The sequence below is a fragment of the Barbus barbus genome (assembly GCF_936440315.1).
Source record: "Barbus barbus genome assembly, chromosome: 21".
Classification (NCBI taxonomy): Eukaryota; Metazoa; Chordata; class Actinopteri; order Cypriniformes; family Cyprinidae; genus Barbus; species Barbus barbus.
Genome location: NC_136749.1, coordinates 14,513,024 through 14,528,764, shown reverse-complemented (window position 1 = coordinate 14,528,764; position 15,741 = coordinate 14,513,024). Strand labels below are relative to the sequence as shown.

General features: G+C 39.8%; 1 protein-coding gene across 5 annotated transcripts; it reads right to left on the bottom strand.

Moving 5' to 3' along the window:
• Nucleotides 1-158: 158 nt before the first annotated feature.
• znf687a (zinc finger protein 687a) lies at nucleotides 159-15,727 on the bottom strand. Of its 5 annotated transcripts, none has more exons than XM_079445746.1 (12): nucleotides 15,652-15,714; nucleotides 12,836-14,903; nucleotides 11,278-11,356; nucleotides 11,074-11,158; nucleotides 9,968-10,152; nucleotides 9,674-9,865; nucleotides 9,367-9,529; nucleotides 9,056-9,283; nucleotides 8,429-8,541; nucleotides 8,214-8,316; nucleotides 1,590-2,046; nucleotides 159-463 (listed from the first exon to the last, which is right to left on the bottom strand). In XM_079445746.1, the coding sequence occupies exons 2-12, from the start codon at nucleotides 14,886-14,888 to the stop codon at nucleotides 426-428; spliced, it is 3,696 nt and encodes a 1,231-aa protein (XP_079301872.1). In that variant the 5' UTR covers nucleotides 14,889-14,903; nucleotides 15,652-15,714; the 3' UTR covers nucleotides 159-425. The 5 variants fall into 5 exon arrangements, with proteins under 5 accessions (XP_079301872.1, XP_079301871.1, XP_079301869.1 ...); XM_079445745.1 differs by having other exon boundaries at nucleotides 11,278-11,371; nucleotides 15,652-15,713; XM_079445743.1 differs by lacking the exon at nucleotides 159-463 and having other exon boundaries at nucleotides 1,198-2,046; nucleotides 11,278-11,371; nucleotides 15,652-15,727.
• Nucleotides 15,728-15,741: the final 14 nt, after the last annotated feature.

Genomic DNA, 15,741 nt, shown 5'->3' with positions numbered 1-15,741 from the left:
TGTAGTTGCCAGCAATTTACTGTAAAAAAAAAATACAGTAGCAACATTTTAAGTTTTACGGGACTGAACTTGGAAAAAAAAAGGGATTTTGTTTTATTTATTATTATTGATACATTTATCAAATGAGTATATACAGTAGACTATAACAAGGCGTAGAGTAGTGATTTAGCCATTAAAGTTTATTTCAACACAATCCATATGAAACAGCCAGAAAAAAATCAGGAGGTTACAGTAAAACAAATCTACATTAATCATCTTTAAAAAAAGAAAACCAGTAGACAAGATATGTAAGGCACCAATAAAACATAATTCCAGTGCAAAAAAAAAAAAAAGAACTCAACTCTTTCAAATCATCTGCAACCTTTAACCGTAATCTTAATCTTAGACTAAATGAAGAAGGCACTTTTTTGTTCGAATTCTAAAGATCAGCAACTATTCAGCAAGTTTCCTGATTTTAATGCCTCTGTGAAAACACAAATAGAAGAAATACAAACATTAAACATAAAAATAATTCAAGCACAAAGGAGTCACCTGATTCGGGAGCATTTGGCTGTGCTAAACTGTTAGTAATTACAGTATTTTATCTATAAGCAGCTGCATTTTGCATTAGGATGGACTGTTGTACAATGGAATCAGTAGGCACGGGAATTTAGCAGGGCTGGTAAACGCGTGTATGACACTGAATATGATGCTCAGTGTCTCTCAACCTCTCAGATCAATTAAGAGCTAGTAGAAATCCCTTTTTAGGTTGATCAAACCTAATAATTTCTCTATAGTATTACTTGTCTCCTCTACTGTGTTTTTACGAAACCTGTATAGCAGAGTTACTACATGTTATTACAAACATGTATTGCCCTGATGCAGTGTATTTCTCTCGTTTTTAGGTGAGAATGTGGAGTGTTAAAAGCCTGTGGCAAGCCCAAATGTTTATAATTGACAGACTTTCAATTACATACACATTTTATGCTGAATCTTACAAAATCACCCCAAAAATCCAAAAAATACATAAATTATATTTTGCATTAAGAAATTGAAATCCACTTGAATTAAATTAAATATTACAATTAAGTAAATTCTCACCAAAACGGTCTTTATCTTAATCGTAACATTTTCGAGATTTTCTGTAATTAGATATTCATTAGTTTAATACCGTAATTTGTTATGGTGTGTTACTGGTTTGTTATTTGTTAATTTGTTATCTGTGATGCTGTAGTTTTTTCTTTTTTTATTTAAATCAGCATAAAGGGCTATAAATTATATTTTTTAATAAAAATTCAATTTTAAGCATTACAGTAATGAGAATTGGTGTGCTTAAAATTGAAAAGTCACAAAGTAAAATAAATATCACCAAAAAAATCTTAAATTATACTTCATTTTCTTTAAGAAAAACATAATTTCTTATTTTTTGGTGTTGAATTTGGGGTGACATGTTCTTGACAGGTTTCACGAGTTTCACCCTGTCCTATCTCTCTACGCTGGTTTGTCTGTTTTGTATGCGGTGATGAAGGCCATGCCGTGAGTTCTGAAGTGTGTATTAAGATCAGCAGGTTTGCTAAAGTAACGTCCACACACCTTACAGGTGTGCTTACCTTCCCCATCCTCTGCCTGTGTCCCCCCTACACTCGAAGGTGACCCTGGGGACCCTGCTGCAACTGCGAAGTCAGAGGTCACAGAATTTAAACCAGTGATAGGAGACCCCTCGGCATGCTCTGAGGGGGAATCACGCACACGATGGCTGATGAAGAGATGCCTGCTGAGAGAGGTGGAGGATGCGAAACACGCTCCACACTGCTGACACTGAAAGCTGCTGCCCCCCTCACGGTGACAAACAATATGATGGAGAAACTCTTCTCTGTGCTCTGTGGTAAAACCACACGGCATGCAGCGGAATCCTGCGGCTTCCTGCTCCTCAGCTACAGCTCCTTTGCCAGGCCTGGTCAGGCTGCTCTCGGCCAACTGGCTTTCAACTGAGGCCCCGCCCAAAGTGCCAGGACCACCATCATGCTCAGACGAGCTGTCAGCTGCATCTGTGATACGAGGAACTGCCTGAAAGTGAGAGAGAGAAAGAGACTGAAAGTGGCTTACTGTGCTAAAACTACAGGAAGTCGTTCACTTTCAACAAACTTTACTATGGGGAAATTGTGTCCAGTTACTTGATAAAATTGTAAAAAGTTTGACTTTATGTTTGAGAAAATTGAATTTGTTTCCTAATTGATTCATTTTGAGAGAATTGAATCAACACTGAACTGAGTTGAGTTTCTGAAGAGCTGCCGTCACTGAATTTCATAATTTATCAACTAAACTGAACCAACACTGAACTGACTGGAGCTGAACAATGGCACTATTGTCTTTTTAGAGCTACTTTACAGCAGAATTTGAATTTTCTCAATTTATGAGGTTTGCAACATTGCTTCTGTCATTTTCCTGTTTTTTAATTGTGAAGTTGCTTTGAAACATTTTTGAAATCGGTATTATACAAAGCACTGTGGCAGTCTCTCTCTCATATGTGTGTGTGTGTGTGAGACCCTGGACCACAAAACCAGTCATAAGTAGCATGGGTATATTTGTAGCAATAGCCAACAATACATTGTATGGGTCAAAATTATTGATTTTTCTTTTATGCCAAAAATCATTAGGATATTAAGAACACCAGAATCAGAATCAGCATGAGCTTTAATGGCCAGGTATGTTTACACATACGAGGAATTTGTTGTAGTGACAGAAGCTCCACAGTGCAACAGAAAGACAGCAACAGGACAGGACACAGATAATAAAAGAATAATATACAAATAGGCAATGTACAAAATAGCAAAAACACAATATGTATAGACAATTGTATGTGTACAGGTCTGATATGTGCACATTTGAAATTAAAAAATAAGTATGTGTGGTGAATAAATAATGTATAATAGTGTTGTGTGTTCCACGTTTAATGTCAAGTGTTCATGAGGTGGATTGCTTGAGGGAAGAAACTGTTCCTGTGTCTGGTCGTTCTGGTTCTCAGAGCTCTGTAGTGTCGACCAGACGGTAACAGTTCAAACAGGGAGTGTGCTGGATGTGAGGGTTCCAGAGTGATTTTACCAGCCCTTTTGCTCACTCTGGATAAGTACAGCTCTTGGAGAGCGGGGAGGGTTGTATCAATGATTCGCTCAGCAGTCCGGACTATTCTCCGAAGTCTTCAGAGGTCAGATTTGGTAGCTGAACTGAACCAGACAAGTTATTGAAGTGCAGAAGATGGATTCAATGATGGCAGAGTAGAACTGTTTCAGCAGCTCCTGTGGCAGGTTGAACTTCCTCAGCTGGTGAAGGAAGTACAACCTCTGCTGGGCCTTTTTGACAGTGGACTCGATGTGATTGTCCCACTTCAGGTCCTGAGAAATTGTGGTGCCAAGGAATCTGAATGAGCAGGGGGGTTTCTCCTGAAGTCCCCGAACATCTCCACAGTTTTGAGAGTGTTAAGCTCCAGGTTGTTAAGACTGCACCAGACAGCCAGCTCCTTAACCTCCTGTCTGTAGGCAGACTTGTCACCATCCTGGATGAGGCCGATCAGTGTGGTGTCGTCTGCAAACTTCAGGAGCTTGACAGAGGGGTCTTTAGATGTGCAGTCGTTGGTGTAGAGGGAGAAGAGCAGTGGGGAGAGAACGCAGCCCTGAGGAGCTTCAGTGCTGATGGTGCGTCTGGGCCTGGTGCTTTCCTTCTTTTGTTCTTTCTGAAGACCTGGCGCACATCATCTTCACTGATCTGAACTGCAGGTGTGGGGGAGAGGGGGGTTGCTGGAGGTGTGAATGGTTGTGTGGAGAGGTGTTCAGGACGGGTGTGGGGTGTTTTTTCAAACCTGCAGTAGAACTCATTCAAGTCGTCTGCTAGTTGTTGATTCTCCAGAGTGCTGGGGGATGGTGTCTTGTAACTGATGATATCTTTCATACCTTTCCACACTGAAGCAGAATCACTGGAAGATAATTTGTTCCTTAGCTTGCCAGAATAATTCCTCTTTGCCACTCTGATCTCCTTTTCCAGTGTGTATTTGGCCTGTTTATACAAGACTTTATCCCCCTTTCTGTAAGCATCTTCTTTGGCCTGACGAAGCCGTCCGAGTTTTGCAGTGAACCATGGTTTGTCGTTGTTGTAAGTTAGATGAGTCTTGGTAGGAATGCACATATCTTCAAAGAAACTGATATAAGACATTACAGGCTCTGTGAGCTCATTCAGATTGGTGGCAGCAGCTTCAAAAACAGTCCAATCAGTGAGAGAGAAACAGGCTTGTAAATCCCGCTCTGTTTCATTAGTCCATCTTTTAACAGTTCTTTATACAGGTTTTCCAGATTTAAGTTTCTGCCTGTAGGTCGGTATGAGATGAACCAAACATCTCCTTTATCGCTGTGTAACAGTGATCCAAAATACAGTCTGTATTTTGGCAGTTCGCGGGAGAGATTTGCTTTATTAAAGTCCCCGAGAATGATTAAAACAGAGTCTGCGTGTTTTTGTTCTGTGTCTGTGATCAGATCAGCGAGTTTCTGTAAAGCTGATCTCGCATTCGCTTGCGGTGCAATGTAGACAATCATTAGAATGAACGAACAAATCTCCAGCGGTGAATAGAACGCCTTGCAGTTAATGAAGAGCATTTCTAGATCAGAGCAGCACATCTTCTAACACAGTTACATCTGTACACCACCTCTCATTGATGTAAAGGCACGTCCAGCCGCCGCGCAATTTCCCCGTTGATTCTGCATCATGATCTGCTCTGATCAGCTGGAAGTTAGGCAGATGTAGCACGCTGTCCTGTATGTCGCCATTCAGCAAGGTTTCCGTGAAACACAGCGCAGCAGAGTTTGAAAAGTCCTTGTTTGTCCGGGAGAGCAGAAGGAGTTTGTTTGTTTTGTTGGGTAGAGTGTGGAGATTTGCCAGATGGATGCTAGGCAACGGCGTTTTAAATCCGTGCTGACGAAGCTTCATGAGCGCACCAGCTCTCTTCCCCCTTCTGCGCGTCCTGAAGCGTTTGACCAGAGCTACGGCTCCGCCAACTACAATGTCCAGCAAAATGTCAGAATAATCGAAATTCGGTAAAAGATTTTGTGGTGTGTTCTGCCGAATGTTCAGCGAGTCATCCCTGGTAAAACTGATCGTGTTTGAGAAACAAAAAACAGGAAAAAAACAAAAACAGTACAAATACTGAAGAGCAAATCACTGTAGCTGCCATCTGCGGCGCCATCTTAGGTCATCATGTTCCATGAAGATATGTTGTAAATTTCCTACAGTAAATATATCAAAACTTAATTTTTGATTAGTAATATGCATTGCTAAGAACTTCATTTGGACAACTTTAAAGGCAATTTTCTCATTATTTAGATTTTTTTTGCACCTTCAGATTCCAGATCTGAATCTCAGCCAAATATTGTCTGAGATTCAAAAAAATGCACTCTTATTTGTGGTCCAGGGTCACATATGATCAGTGAAAAAACAAGGTGTAATTACATTTTCAAAAGGTAAATGTTACAGTGAATTTAAGCGATAAAAATCAGTCAGGTGATCATGGCTTTGGATGCGTTTTGTTCATCTAAATGCCGTTTTCACACTGCACGCGTTAGCAGAGCGTAAGCAGCGTGTATTTTTTTCGGCGCCCATGTTAACAGATTAGAGTATTCACACCACACACTGAAAAGGTGTGGCAGCGCATAGCAGGAGCATAGCAGAAGTGGCAGTGCCGCGATCGTTTTGGTGTCTATTTTTCCTAGTCTATTTTTGCTGCGCCGCTTACACTGAATTAAAGCCACAGTGTATTGTTCTAGATCAAAATTGACCTGATTAACATGAAAAATAACTAATTTCACCATAAATTCATGTAAGTGGGGTGTACGTGTTTCACAATCACCATATGAAAAAATAAAATGCACAAAAACACATCAGGTCCACGAGTTTTTGCCCAAACTTCAAAAGACTGTTAAATTATTAAAACTAGGGGCATTTGCTAACTTTAAGATTACTTTTTATCATGTAAACTACCTACAGTGGGGGAAAAAATTATTTGATCCCCTGCTGATTTTGTACATTTGCCCACTGACAAAGAAATTATCAGTTTTAATAGTAAGTTTATTTGAACAGAGAGACAGAACAACAAAAAATTTAAATCCAGAAAAACGCATTTCAAAAAAAGTTATAAATTGATTTACATTTTAATGAGTGAAATAAGTATTTGATCCCCTATCAATCACCAAGATTTCTGGCTCTCATGTGTTTTTTATACAGGTTACAAGATGAGATTAGGAGCACTCTCTTAAAGGGAATTTCGCTTGTTACCTGTATAAAAGGCACCTGTCCTCAGAAGCAATCAATCAATCAGATTCCAAACTCTCCACCATGGCCAAGACCAAAGAGCTGTCCAAGGATGTCAGGGACAAGACTGTAGACCTGCACAAGGCTGGAATGGGCTACAAGACCGTCGCCAAACAGCTTAGTGAGGTGACAACAGCTGGAGCAATTATTCTCAAATGGAAGAAACACAAAATAACTGTCAATCTCCATCGGACTAGGGCTCCATGCAATATCTCACCTCGTGGAGTTCAATGATCATGAGAACGGTGAGGAATCAGCCCAGAACAATACGGGAGGGTCTTGTCAATGTTCTCAAGGCAGCTGGGACCATAGTCACCAAGAAAATAATTGGTAACACACTACGCCATGAAGGACTGAAATCCTGCAGTGCCAGCAAGGTCCCCCTGCTCAAGAAAGCACATGTACAGGCCCGTCTGAAGTCTGCCAATGATTCAGAGGGGAACTGGGTGAAAGTGTTGTGGTCAGATGAGACCAAAATCCAGCTCTTTGGCATCAACTCAAATCGACGTGTTTGGAAGAGGAGGAATGCTGCCTATGACCCCAAGTACGCCATTCCCACCATCAAACATGGAGGTGGAAACATTATGCTTTGGCGGTGTTTTTCTGCTAAAGGGACAGGACAACTGCACAGCATCAAAGGGACGATGGACGGGGCCATGTACCGTCAGGGCCAGGGCATTGAAAATGGGTCATGGATGGGTATTCCAGCATGACAATGACCCAAAACAAACGGCCAAAGCAACAAAGGAGTGGCTCAAGAAGAAGCACATTGAGGTCCTGGAGTGGCCTAGCCAGTCTCCAGACCTTAATCCCATAGAAAATCTGTGGAGGGAGCTGAAGGTTCGAATTGCCAAACGTCAGCCTCGAAACCTTAATGACTTGGAGAGGATCTGCAAAGAGGAGTGGAACAAAATCCCTCTTGAGATGTGTGCAAACCTGGTGGCCAACTACAAGAAACGTCTGACCTCTGAGATTGCCAACAAGGGTTTTGCCACCAAGTACTAAGTCATGTTTTGCAAAGGGGTAAAATACTTATTTCACTCATTAAAATGCAAATCAATTAATAACATTTTTGAAATGTGTTTTCCTGTATTTTGTTATTCTGTCTCTCACTGTTCAAATAAACCTACCATTAAAATTATAGACTGATAATTTCTTTGTCAGTGGGCAAATGTACAAAATCAGCAAGGGATCAAATAAAAAGAATTTCCCCACTGTATATACAGCATGTTATTTACATATGTGTGGGACAGAGGGGAGGGGGACACGGTCGCATCGCAACATAGTATGCTGGCCATATCATACATCAAAGCACATGAAATAAACACTATAGTAATTTATAGTAAATACTATAGTGTTTTGAACCATACTATAGTAAAGTACTTGAATTAATTTGTTGTGGTAATTCTATAGTTGCAGTGATAATATAACAACTATAGTAATATAAACAAATTACCCAATACTGTACTAAGTTTTCTACAACTATAGGGTATATTATTCTACAATACACTACAGTTTACTGTAGTAAAAACTAAAGTATACTACAGTATTTATTACAGTTATCAGTTCACTATAGTTAATACTAGTAAGCTGTAGCATTCATTAAAGTGCTGTAAGTACTATAATATATACAGTATAATACACTTTACTATATTATGATTCAAAAACACTATATAGTATTTACTATAAATTACTATAGTATTTTTTCGTGTGGGATGGAACACAGTGTTCGAAGGAGAATGCTGGGAAATACGACAGAAATAATCACAAGCTGCGGTTCAGCTGCCAGTGTGAGAGCACAATGGGCGTGTGCTGCTCACGCTCTGCTCTACTGCTTGCGCATCCAGTGTGAAACAGCCGTAATTGTGTATTTGAGCTTTTACCTGACTCTGTGTGGCTCCTCCTCTGTCTCCTCCGTGCTGAGCCTGAATATGTTTCTCAAGAATCAGCTTACTGCTGAAACTCCTCTTCCCACCTGTACAGAGTCTTCATAACAATAAATGACAGTAAATGACATTGAAAATAACAGAATGAGTGTTATTTTATAAACAAAAAAATTATAAAAGAAAAAAACCATTGCTGAATACTTTTTACTTACTGGCAATAAAACCCTCTTTTGATGCCTTTGTGCTTTACACGAATGTGGCGTCTTAAACTTGAGGATGAAGAGAAGGACCCTTCACAAAGGGTGCATGGAAACTTCTTCAGTTCCTTCAAAAAAAAAAAAAAAAAAAAAAACATTATGAAACTGTTAGTTTAGGTTTGTTGGTTCAGGACAAATTGGAAACCATTCCAATTTAACAAAGAAAAAAATAATTCCAAAATCATTCTAATATCTTGATTTGGTGTTCAAGAAACGTTCTTGTTATTATCAAAACTGAAAACAGTTGTGCTGCTTAATATTTTTGTGAAAACAGTGATACATTTTTTCAGGATTCTTTGATGCCTAGAAAGTTCAAAAGAACAGCATTTATTTATTGATTTATTGTAACATTAGAAATGTCTTTACTGTCACTATCTTTACTGTTCATCAATTTAATGCATCCTTGCTGAATAAAATGCTTTTTTTCTCAAAAAAATCTTACTGACCCTAAACTATTGGAATAGTAGTGTATAAAATACTGACAAAAAATATTCTCTCTTTTTTTTGAGGTAGGGGTTTTAAAGCATTTTGTCAGTGCAAATAATCTCCTTATGGTTGAGTTCTGCGTGATGAAGTCCTGACCTTGCCATGCTGCTCAGACATGTGGGTGATGTAGGTCTCTTTGTCTGTGTAGTGTGTCTGACACTGTGAGCAGCTCCAGCTCTGGGTAGCAGAGTTCCCATCTTCTTTCGCCATTCTTCCTCTGTCCTCATCTTCATCCCGTCCCCACTCCTCCCCATCAGAGCTATCCATTTTTACCAAGTTGTTCTGTGTTGACGTGTCATAAATGCTAGAGTCCCTATGAGAGTCCTAAAGACAAATTACAATGAGGTCATACACTCATTATGTCACTGAACAGAGCTTATTTTTGTCAAAATAAATAGAAAGTAAACCTTAAAATGGTCAAGAAGGGAACCTCTCTGTGTGAACAGCTTGTTACAGTCGGGACATTTAAAGACGTGCATTTTCTGCTTGGCTAAGTGAGTGTCAATATGGACACTGAGCAATGCTTTTTGAGTAAAAACCGTCCGACACATCACACATTTATAGATCTCCCTGTCATAAAAAAACAATGGTTATTAGCAAATTGAAAAATATGTGAACATTCAAATTATACATTTTTTGGCTAACTGTTTTTAAAAGGGTAGCTTAACTGCAATTTCCTGTAGCTACGGTTTCAAGGTAGTTTCCCCAACTTACTTGGACTGCCTTGCTGTGTCAGGGAGTTCAGGATGCTGGGAGGCGCAGTGGGCTTCGGCACTAGAGGAAGATTTAAAAGCCATGGGGCAGGAGGGGCATTTATGGAAGACCTCACAGTGAGCCGTCTGCATGTGAGTCTTGACAGCATTCAAACTATTCACTCCACCAAACACCAAATGACAACAAGCACATCTGCAATGAAAATGAGAGAGAATGCAATGCTTTAAACTGCACTTTTAAAACCAAAAGATGAAACAAGGGTTTTATTAGTAGTCTGTATGGCTAGGTGGTTACCTGTATCCAAGGCGCCGTGAGTAGTGGAGGCAGGTTTGATTCAGATGAGTGTTGAGATTGTGAAACTGACAGGTGACACCACATTCAGGACAAACCAGCGGAGGGAGCTTCTGATGTAACCGCCGGTGAGCCGCAGTACTACATGAGTTCCACAGCGGCATCGGAGGAGTACACTGCATACAACACTAGAGAAAAAATCAAAATGTAATATTATTAATTAATAATATTTTTGAGATTGCAGGATTCCCCCATTCATTTAGATAGGACTTGATCTTGTTTGAGCTGCTCGGAGGTGTTTCAAATATGGCCAAATGTGAACAGAATTTCCTTGAAAGGGACTTTGGTGTTACATCACTTGCTAACCGATGGATCCTTAAATGGATCCTCAGAGCTCAAACAGCTGATAAAAACGAGGCAATAATCCACATGACTCTAGTCTGTCAATTAACATCTTGTGAACTAATCCATCAATAAGACTTTTAAACTTTAAACCATTGTTCTCTCACATCAAAATCCACCAACATATTTGTTAGAATGGTTCGAGACTGATTTCACTTGTAAATGGTGCTTGATCTGTGCACATTTCTCTCCAGATGCAGACGAGACAACTTTTTCACTGGAGAAAGCAATATTATAGATAGAAGACTCAGTGGAAGCAATGGTTTGAAGTTAAAAATATTAATGATTGATTTGTTTATTACAAACACAGCTTTTCACTTCACACGACATTAATTGAAAGACTGGAGTTGTGTAGATTATTTTGATGTCTTTATCAGCTGTTTGGACACAGGATCCACATTTGTTGAGCAAGCAAATTATAAAGTTTCAATGAAGAAACAATCTCATCTGTTTTGGATGGCCTGAGGTCAGGTGAATACATTTTAATGTTAACAATTTGTAACAATAATATTTTTCATTTTATTATCTATTTTAATGTTAAATAATATTAAATAATAATTAAAAACTGCAATGAAAAATGTAAATATATTTTTTCGATGCATGTAGGACATTTTTGGAAAAGTGTTAGCAGGGCAAATGCTAAAAGTTAAAAAAAAAAAAAAAACAGGACTGTTTTTGTCCTGACACCCACACATGCACTCACTCACCGTTTCAGTGCCACCAGGCTCCACCTCTTGAAAGTGTGCTATTATTTCTGCCTTCCCTTTGAATGGACTCCAGCACTCTGGACAGCTGAGAACATCGAGTACACAAACATACCAGGCAGCATGTTAATCAATCAGTCTCCATTAATTTTTTGTTTATTTCTCATTCATTCAAACATAGAAGCCAAATAAACATGATCTGACTACCTGTTATCAGAAGATTGTGATAGATGGGCAGCACTTTCTTTAATGGCAGACAGAGCGGAGGCAGCTGGAGAATGCACACCTGTAAAAGAGTGCACTGTAAGCACAAATAACATCAGCTAAATCATTCTAAAATGGATATGGGTTAATGTACTAACTGTAACAACACTGTAAACCTTCTATGATTTATAGTTCAGCTCCCTAAAGACTACTTTTACAATGCACTGAGCACAGAGACTGTTCTTTGAAAAAGCTTGCAGAAAGAACAAGCCCCAGCTGAAATATTCTGCATCAATGCTCGAGTCCTTTGTTTTGCAGTGCACAGATTCCCTGTGGATTGAGACAGCGACTGCTCCCTGTGTCCAAACCTGCATAACCTAAATAACTGATTTCAAATGTAATATATGTTAAAAAGCACTTTATTCCTTTTACCATAACTCCAGTCTTCAGTGTTACAATATTCTTCAGAAATCATTTTAATATGCTGACTATCATTATCATTATTGAAACAGTTGTGCTACTCAATATTTTATTTTTCAGGATTAATTTATAAAAAGTTTAAAAGAACAGCATTTATTTGAAAATGAAATCTATTGTAACATTATAAATGTCTTGAATGTCAATTTTGATCAATTTAGTGCATTCACACTGAATTTACAAAAATAAAAATACAAAATTCTTACTGACCCAACCTTATGAATGATAGTGTAAAAAGATTGAAGTCAACAGAGTAAAATAATTGTGTCAAAGACATTTAAATGTCCGCATTAAAATACATTTTACAAAAGTTATTTTATATACACATAGAAAGCCCATTAAATGCAAGTGTCTGCTTTTAAGGTTTCAAGTATGTTTTGGGAGTAAAATGTCAAAATGTGGGTGAAATAATGTTCCCTTGTTATTCGGTGTAACACTAAAAATTTAAACACACTTATTCAGAACTGTGGCCAAAATGTTATAGTGTCAAAGTTTAAAAATGTAAAATTACAAGTAGTATTCTTTTAATATGTCATGAACTGATTCTTGTGGTAAATATGCCAACAAGTTTGTCACAATGAATGACATGTTAGTGGCCATTTACTCTAAATCATGGTAAAAATTTATGATTTTTTTTGTGCAAAAAAAAATATATTTAATTAAACAAGGCATTTTCTAATGTATTGAAAAACAACAACAATTCAAAGCTGTATTATCCTTATTGTTTTGATACTTAAAAAAAAACTTTTCCTCTTTGACCCAATTGCAAAGGATTTCTGACAGGTTTTTAGAAAGCAAAATGAAAAAAATGAAAAAGTGTGTTAAATTAATCTAATTGATACTAATTTAACATTTAAAACACATTTTGTAAAAAAAAAATTGTTTTTTCTAAAATTTTCCACAGACCACCTATCATATTGGATAGGTGTGGAGCATATTTTGATAACGCCTGATCCAAAATGTGCACAAAGTAAATCTAAAATATTTACTCCCTCACTCAAATATTGAGAGTTTTTGAGAGGTCTTATAAGTATTCTTTTCCTACTGCATCTATAAATATACTGACACTGATAGAGACACAAACCTATAGGCAGGGTATCCTGCTGGCCAATCATCTGCTCCACACTGACAGGACTCATGACGAGGTGTGAGCACTGCATAACCAGCCCCTTTTCCTTGTGCTCTCGTGCGTGGAGCAGCAGGCTGCACTTATTAAAGAAAGCCAGGCGTTTAGAGCAGTGGTTACAGGTCACCTCGATCCTCATAGAGCGCCGATCGTAGTGCCTCGCCAGGCTGCGCTCCAGAGCGAACGCATCCCCGCATTCAAGGCAACGGTATCCCGTTGAGGGCACTCGAAGACCCCATTCTGGGGGAGGCGGGATGGAGAGGTCTGGCTGATAACTTGGCAGTGGATTCTTACTGTTTAGGATTTTATTGAAGGCCTCAACGAGGCTAGACTGGCTGCGTGAGATCACAGCTCCTGGGCTGTTCACAATGGAGGCTGGTTTGGCAGTCCCAGGATTCCCATTCATCGTTTTCTGCCCCAGACTGCGAACCCCAGGCATGGGTGAAGAAGTGATGGAGGGGAGGGTTGATATTCTGGTGATCTTGACTGCAGTGGTGGAAAGACTGGCGGCCATTTGATTCTGTGCCTTGCTGGCTGCAAATAACATAGCTGTGCTGGCATCCTGAAGGGTGGACACCGGCAACATCGTCACCTTTGAACCCTGAGCTCGACCTTGAGGAGCATTACCAGACCTCTGAATCTTATGGGCCCCTGCTTGAGCTTTAGAGCCACCAGTACCCTTGGAGATCCCTCCTTTGGGAGCCACTTTAGAAACAGTACGTGTGATGTTTCCAGCAGTCGTTTTGACAGTCTTGATTCTGACTTTGAGAGGCTTGGAGGAGGTCTTGCTGGAGCTTGTGACATCAGAGGGGGAATCTACCAAACCAGTCTTGGTGGATTTCCCTTGTGTCTCCTCACCCCCACCATCCTCTGTTTTTAGTTGAAGACCACTATTCTCCTGCACACATAAGTTCATGTCAATAACTTGATCTTGAGGGGCTTCTTCTTTTCTGACCTTCTGTTCTGGCTCATTGGCTTCTAGTTGATTTGATGGCAGAGGTTGAGGGATTTCTGGCTCAGGGCTTTCAGGAGAATCTCTCTCCTCGATTATGTGCTCCACATCTTTTTCTTCAACTGGCAGATCGCTTGTGGAGGTCAAAGATGTTGGGTTGATGCCGCTTTGTAGAAATGTTGGATTCTGGACAGATGGCTCTTCGATTTGAGTGTTACTAACTGGTAAGGAAGGGGATGAGGGAGAGGGAGGCTGAAACGCACTTGAAGGAGACCGCTGCATGCGTGGTACCTTGGGAGCCGAGCACCGCTGGGAATCTGGGCTTTCTTGTATGACAAGCGCAGGGCTACCGAGGTCTGGTTCAGATTCTTCATCTTCAGATAAGCGACGACGGACACCTGCCCTCAAAGTGCCATTTAATGGTGGTGCCTCCTCACAATCAACTCTTGGAGGAAAGTCTGAACTAATTAAATGTGAAGATAAGATGGGAGGATCAGTCAGGGGTAAAGACTGAGTCAGGGAGAAAGTGCTAGAAGGGTGTTTAGAAGAAGTGTCATCCTGATTCTCATCACTAGTAACATTAGGAGCAGAGAGAGACCAAAGCTGCCCATTGGGCTGCATCCGGGTTAGAGCTGGTGGTGGAGCGGGTCCTGTAGGCACATCTGAGACGGTTTTGAGTCCATTATAGATGAACTCATCTGGAGGCACCAGGCCGTCTTCACCGGGACCTTTCTGGGGAGACTCATGTGAGGCATCAGCACCAGAAATGTCCCCTTCTGTTACATTCCCTTCAATTTTGTCATCAGAATGTACACTGTTTTTTACAATCACACTGACCATGGAGGGGTCATTATGAGGAGCTAAAGGAACAGGCTCAGGGCTCTCTGGAGGTCTTAGGCACGGACTTCCACTTCTCTCCTTTCCAACAACACCACCACTGCGCTCATTATGATTACCATCAGGGTCAGACTGAATTGCATCTTTGGCGTCAATGTCTGGAATGTCAAACGCTGCCAGCAGGTCATCAAAATCTGGTGTCTTCATGTCCCCCATTCCCATGTGGATGACAAATACCTGCATTACAAGACATCACAAAAAGCACCGGTGTGATCAGTTGTTCATAATGTAGAAAATAAATTATATAGAAAATGTGTTCAGATGTATTCGACATTTGGAAAACACAAGAAAAGGCACATAATTTGCTTGTCAAATGTCAATAAATATAAAAAGGTGTGTGTGTGTGTATTTATATACAAGCTCACACACATTTAGTTAACAGCTACATTAAATAGCAGGAAATAAACGTCAGGGGTTAGACAGGAAGTAGGCTATCAATAACATTAGATCTTCTGCATATGACATTTTACATTTATGCAGTAGGTTTGCCCAGCTGCAATTTAATCTGGGAATTAATGCATAGTGCACGCGTTTATAACTTCATCTGCAAATATAACTTTACAGTAACGTTAGTCCTTTCATATGCTAGCGAAACCAAAAATATTTCAGGTGTCTTTTCCGCAACATTACGGCTAACTAGGTACTATTTTTACAGAGAATGTAGTTCTGCAATAACTGTCGGTCTGCAGGTCACCATTACGAATCGTATCTGTCAAATATAATAGTCTTGCTAAAGTGTCTAGCCCAACAGCTACAGGAGATTAGCTTAATGCGCAGTCTGCAACGTCTGACGTCGATAATACAACAAACAAGAAGTTCATACGATGATTATGGCAATTATTAGTCCGCATATATATTTATAGTGACACTAAAGCGATAAATGTGTGTATTGTTGCTCTGTGTCCAAGCGTAAAACTTTTTTTACCTGACCAAATTTTCTCGTCTACTCCTGAACTGACCCGGGACGGCGCACAGCATTTGCGTCACCTCTGAAGAAAAACAAGTCGTTCTCATG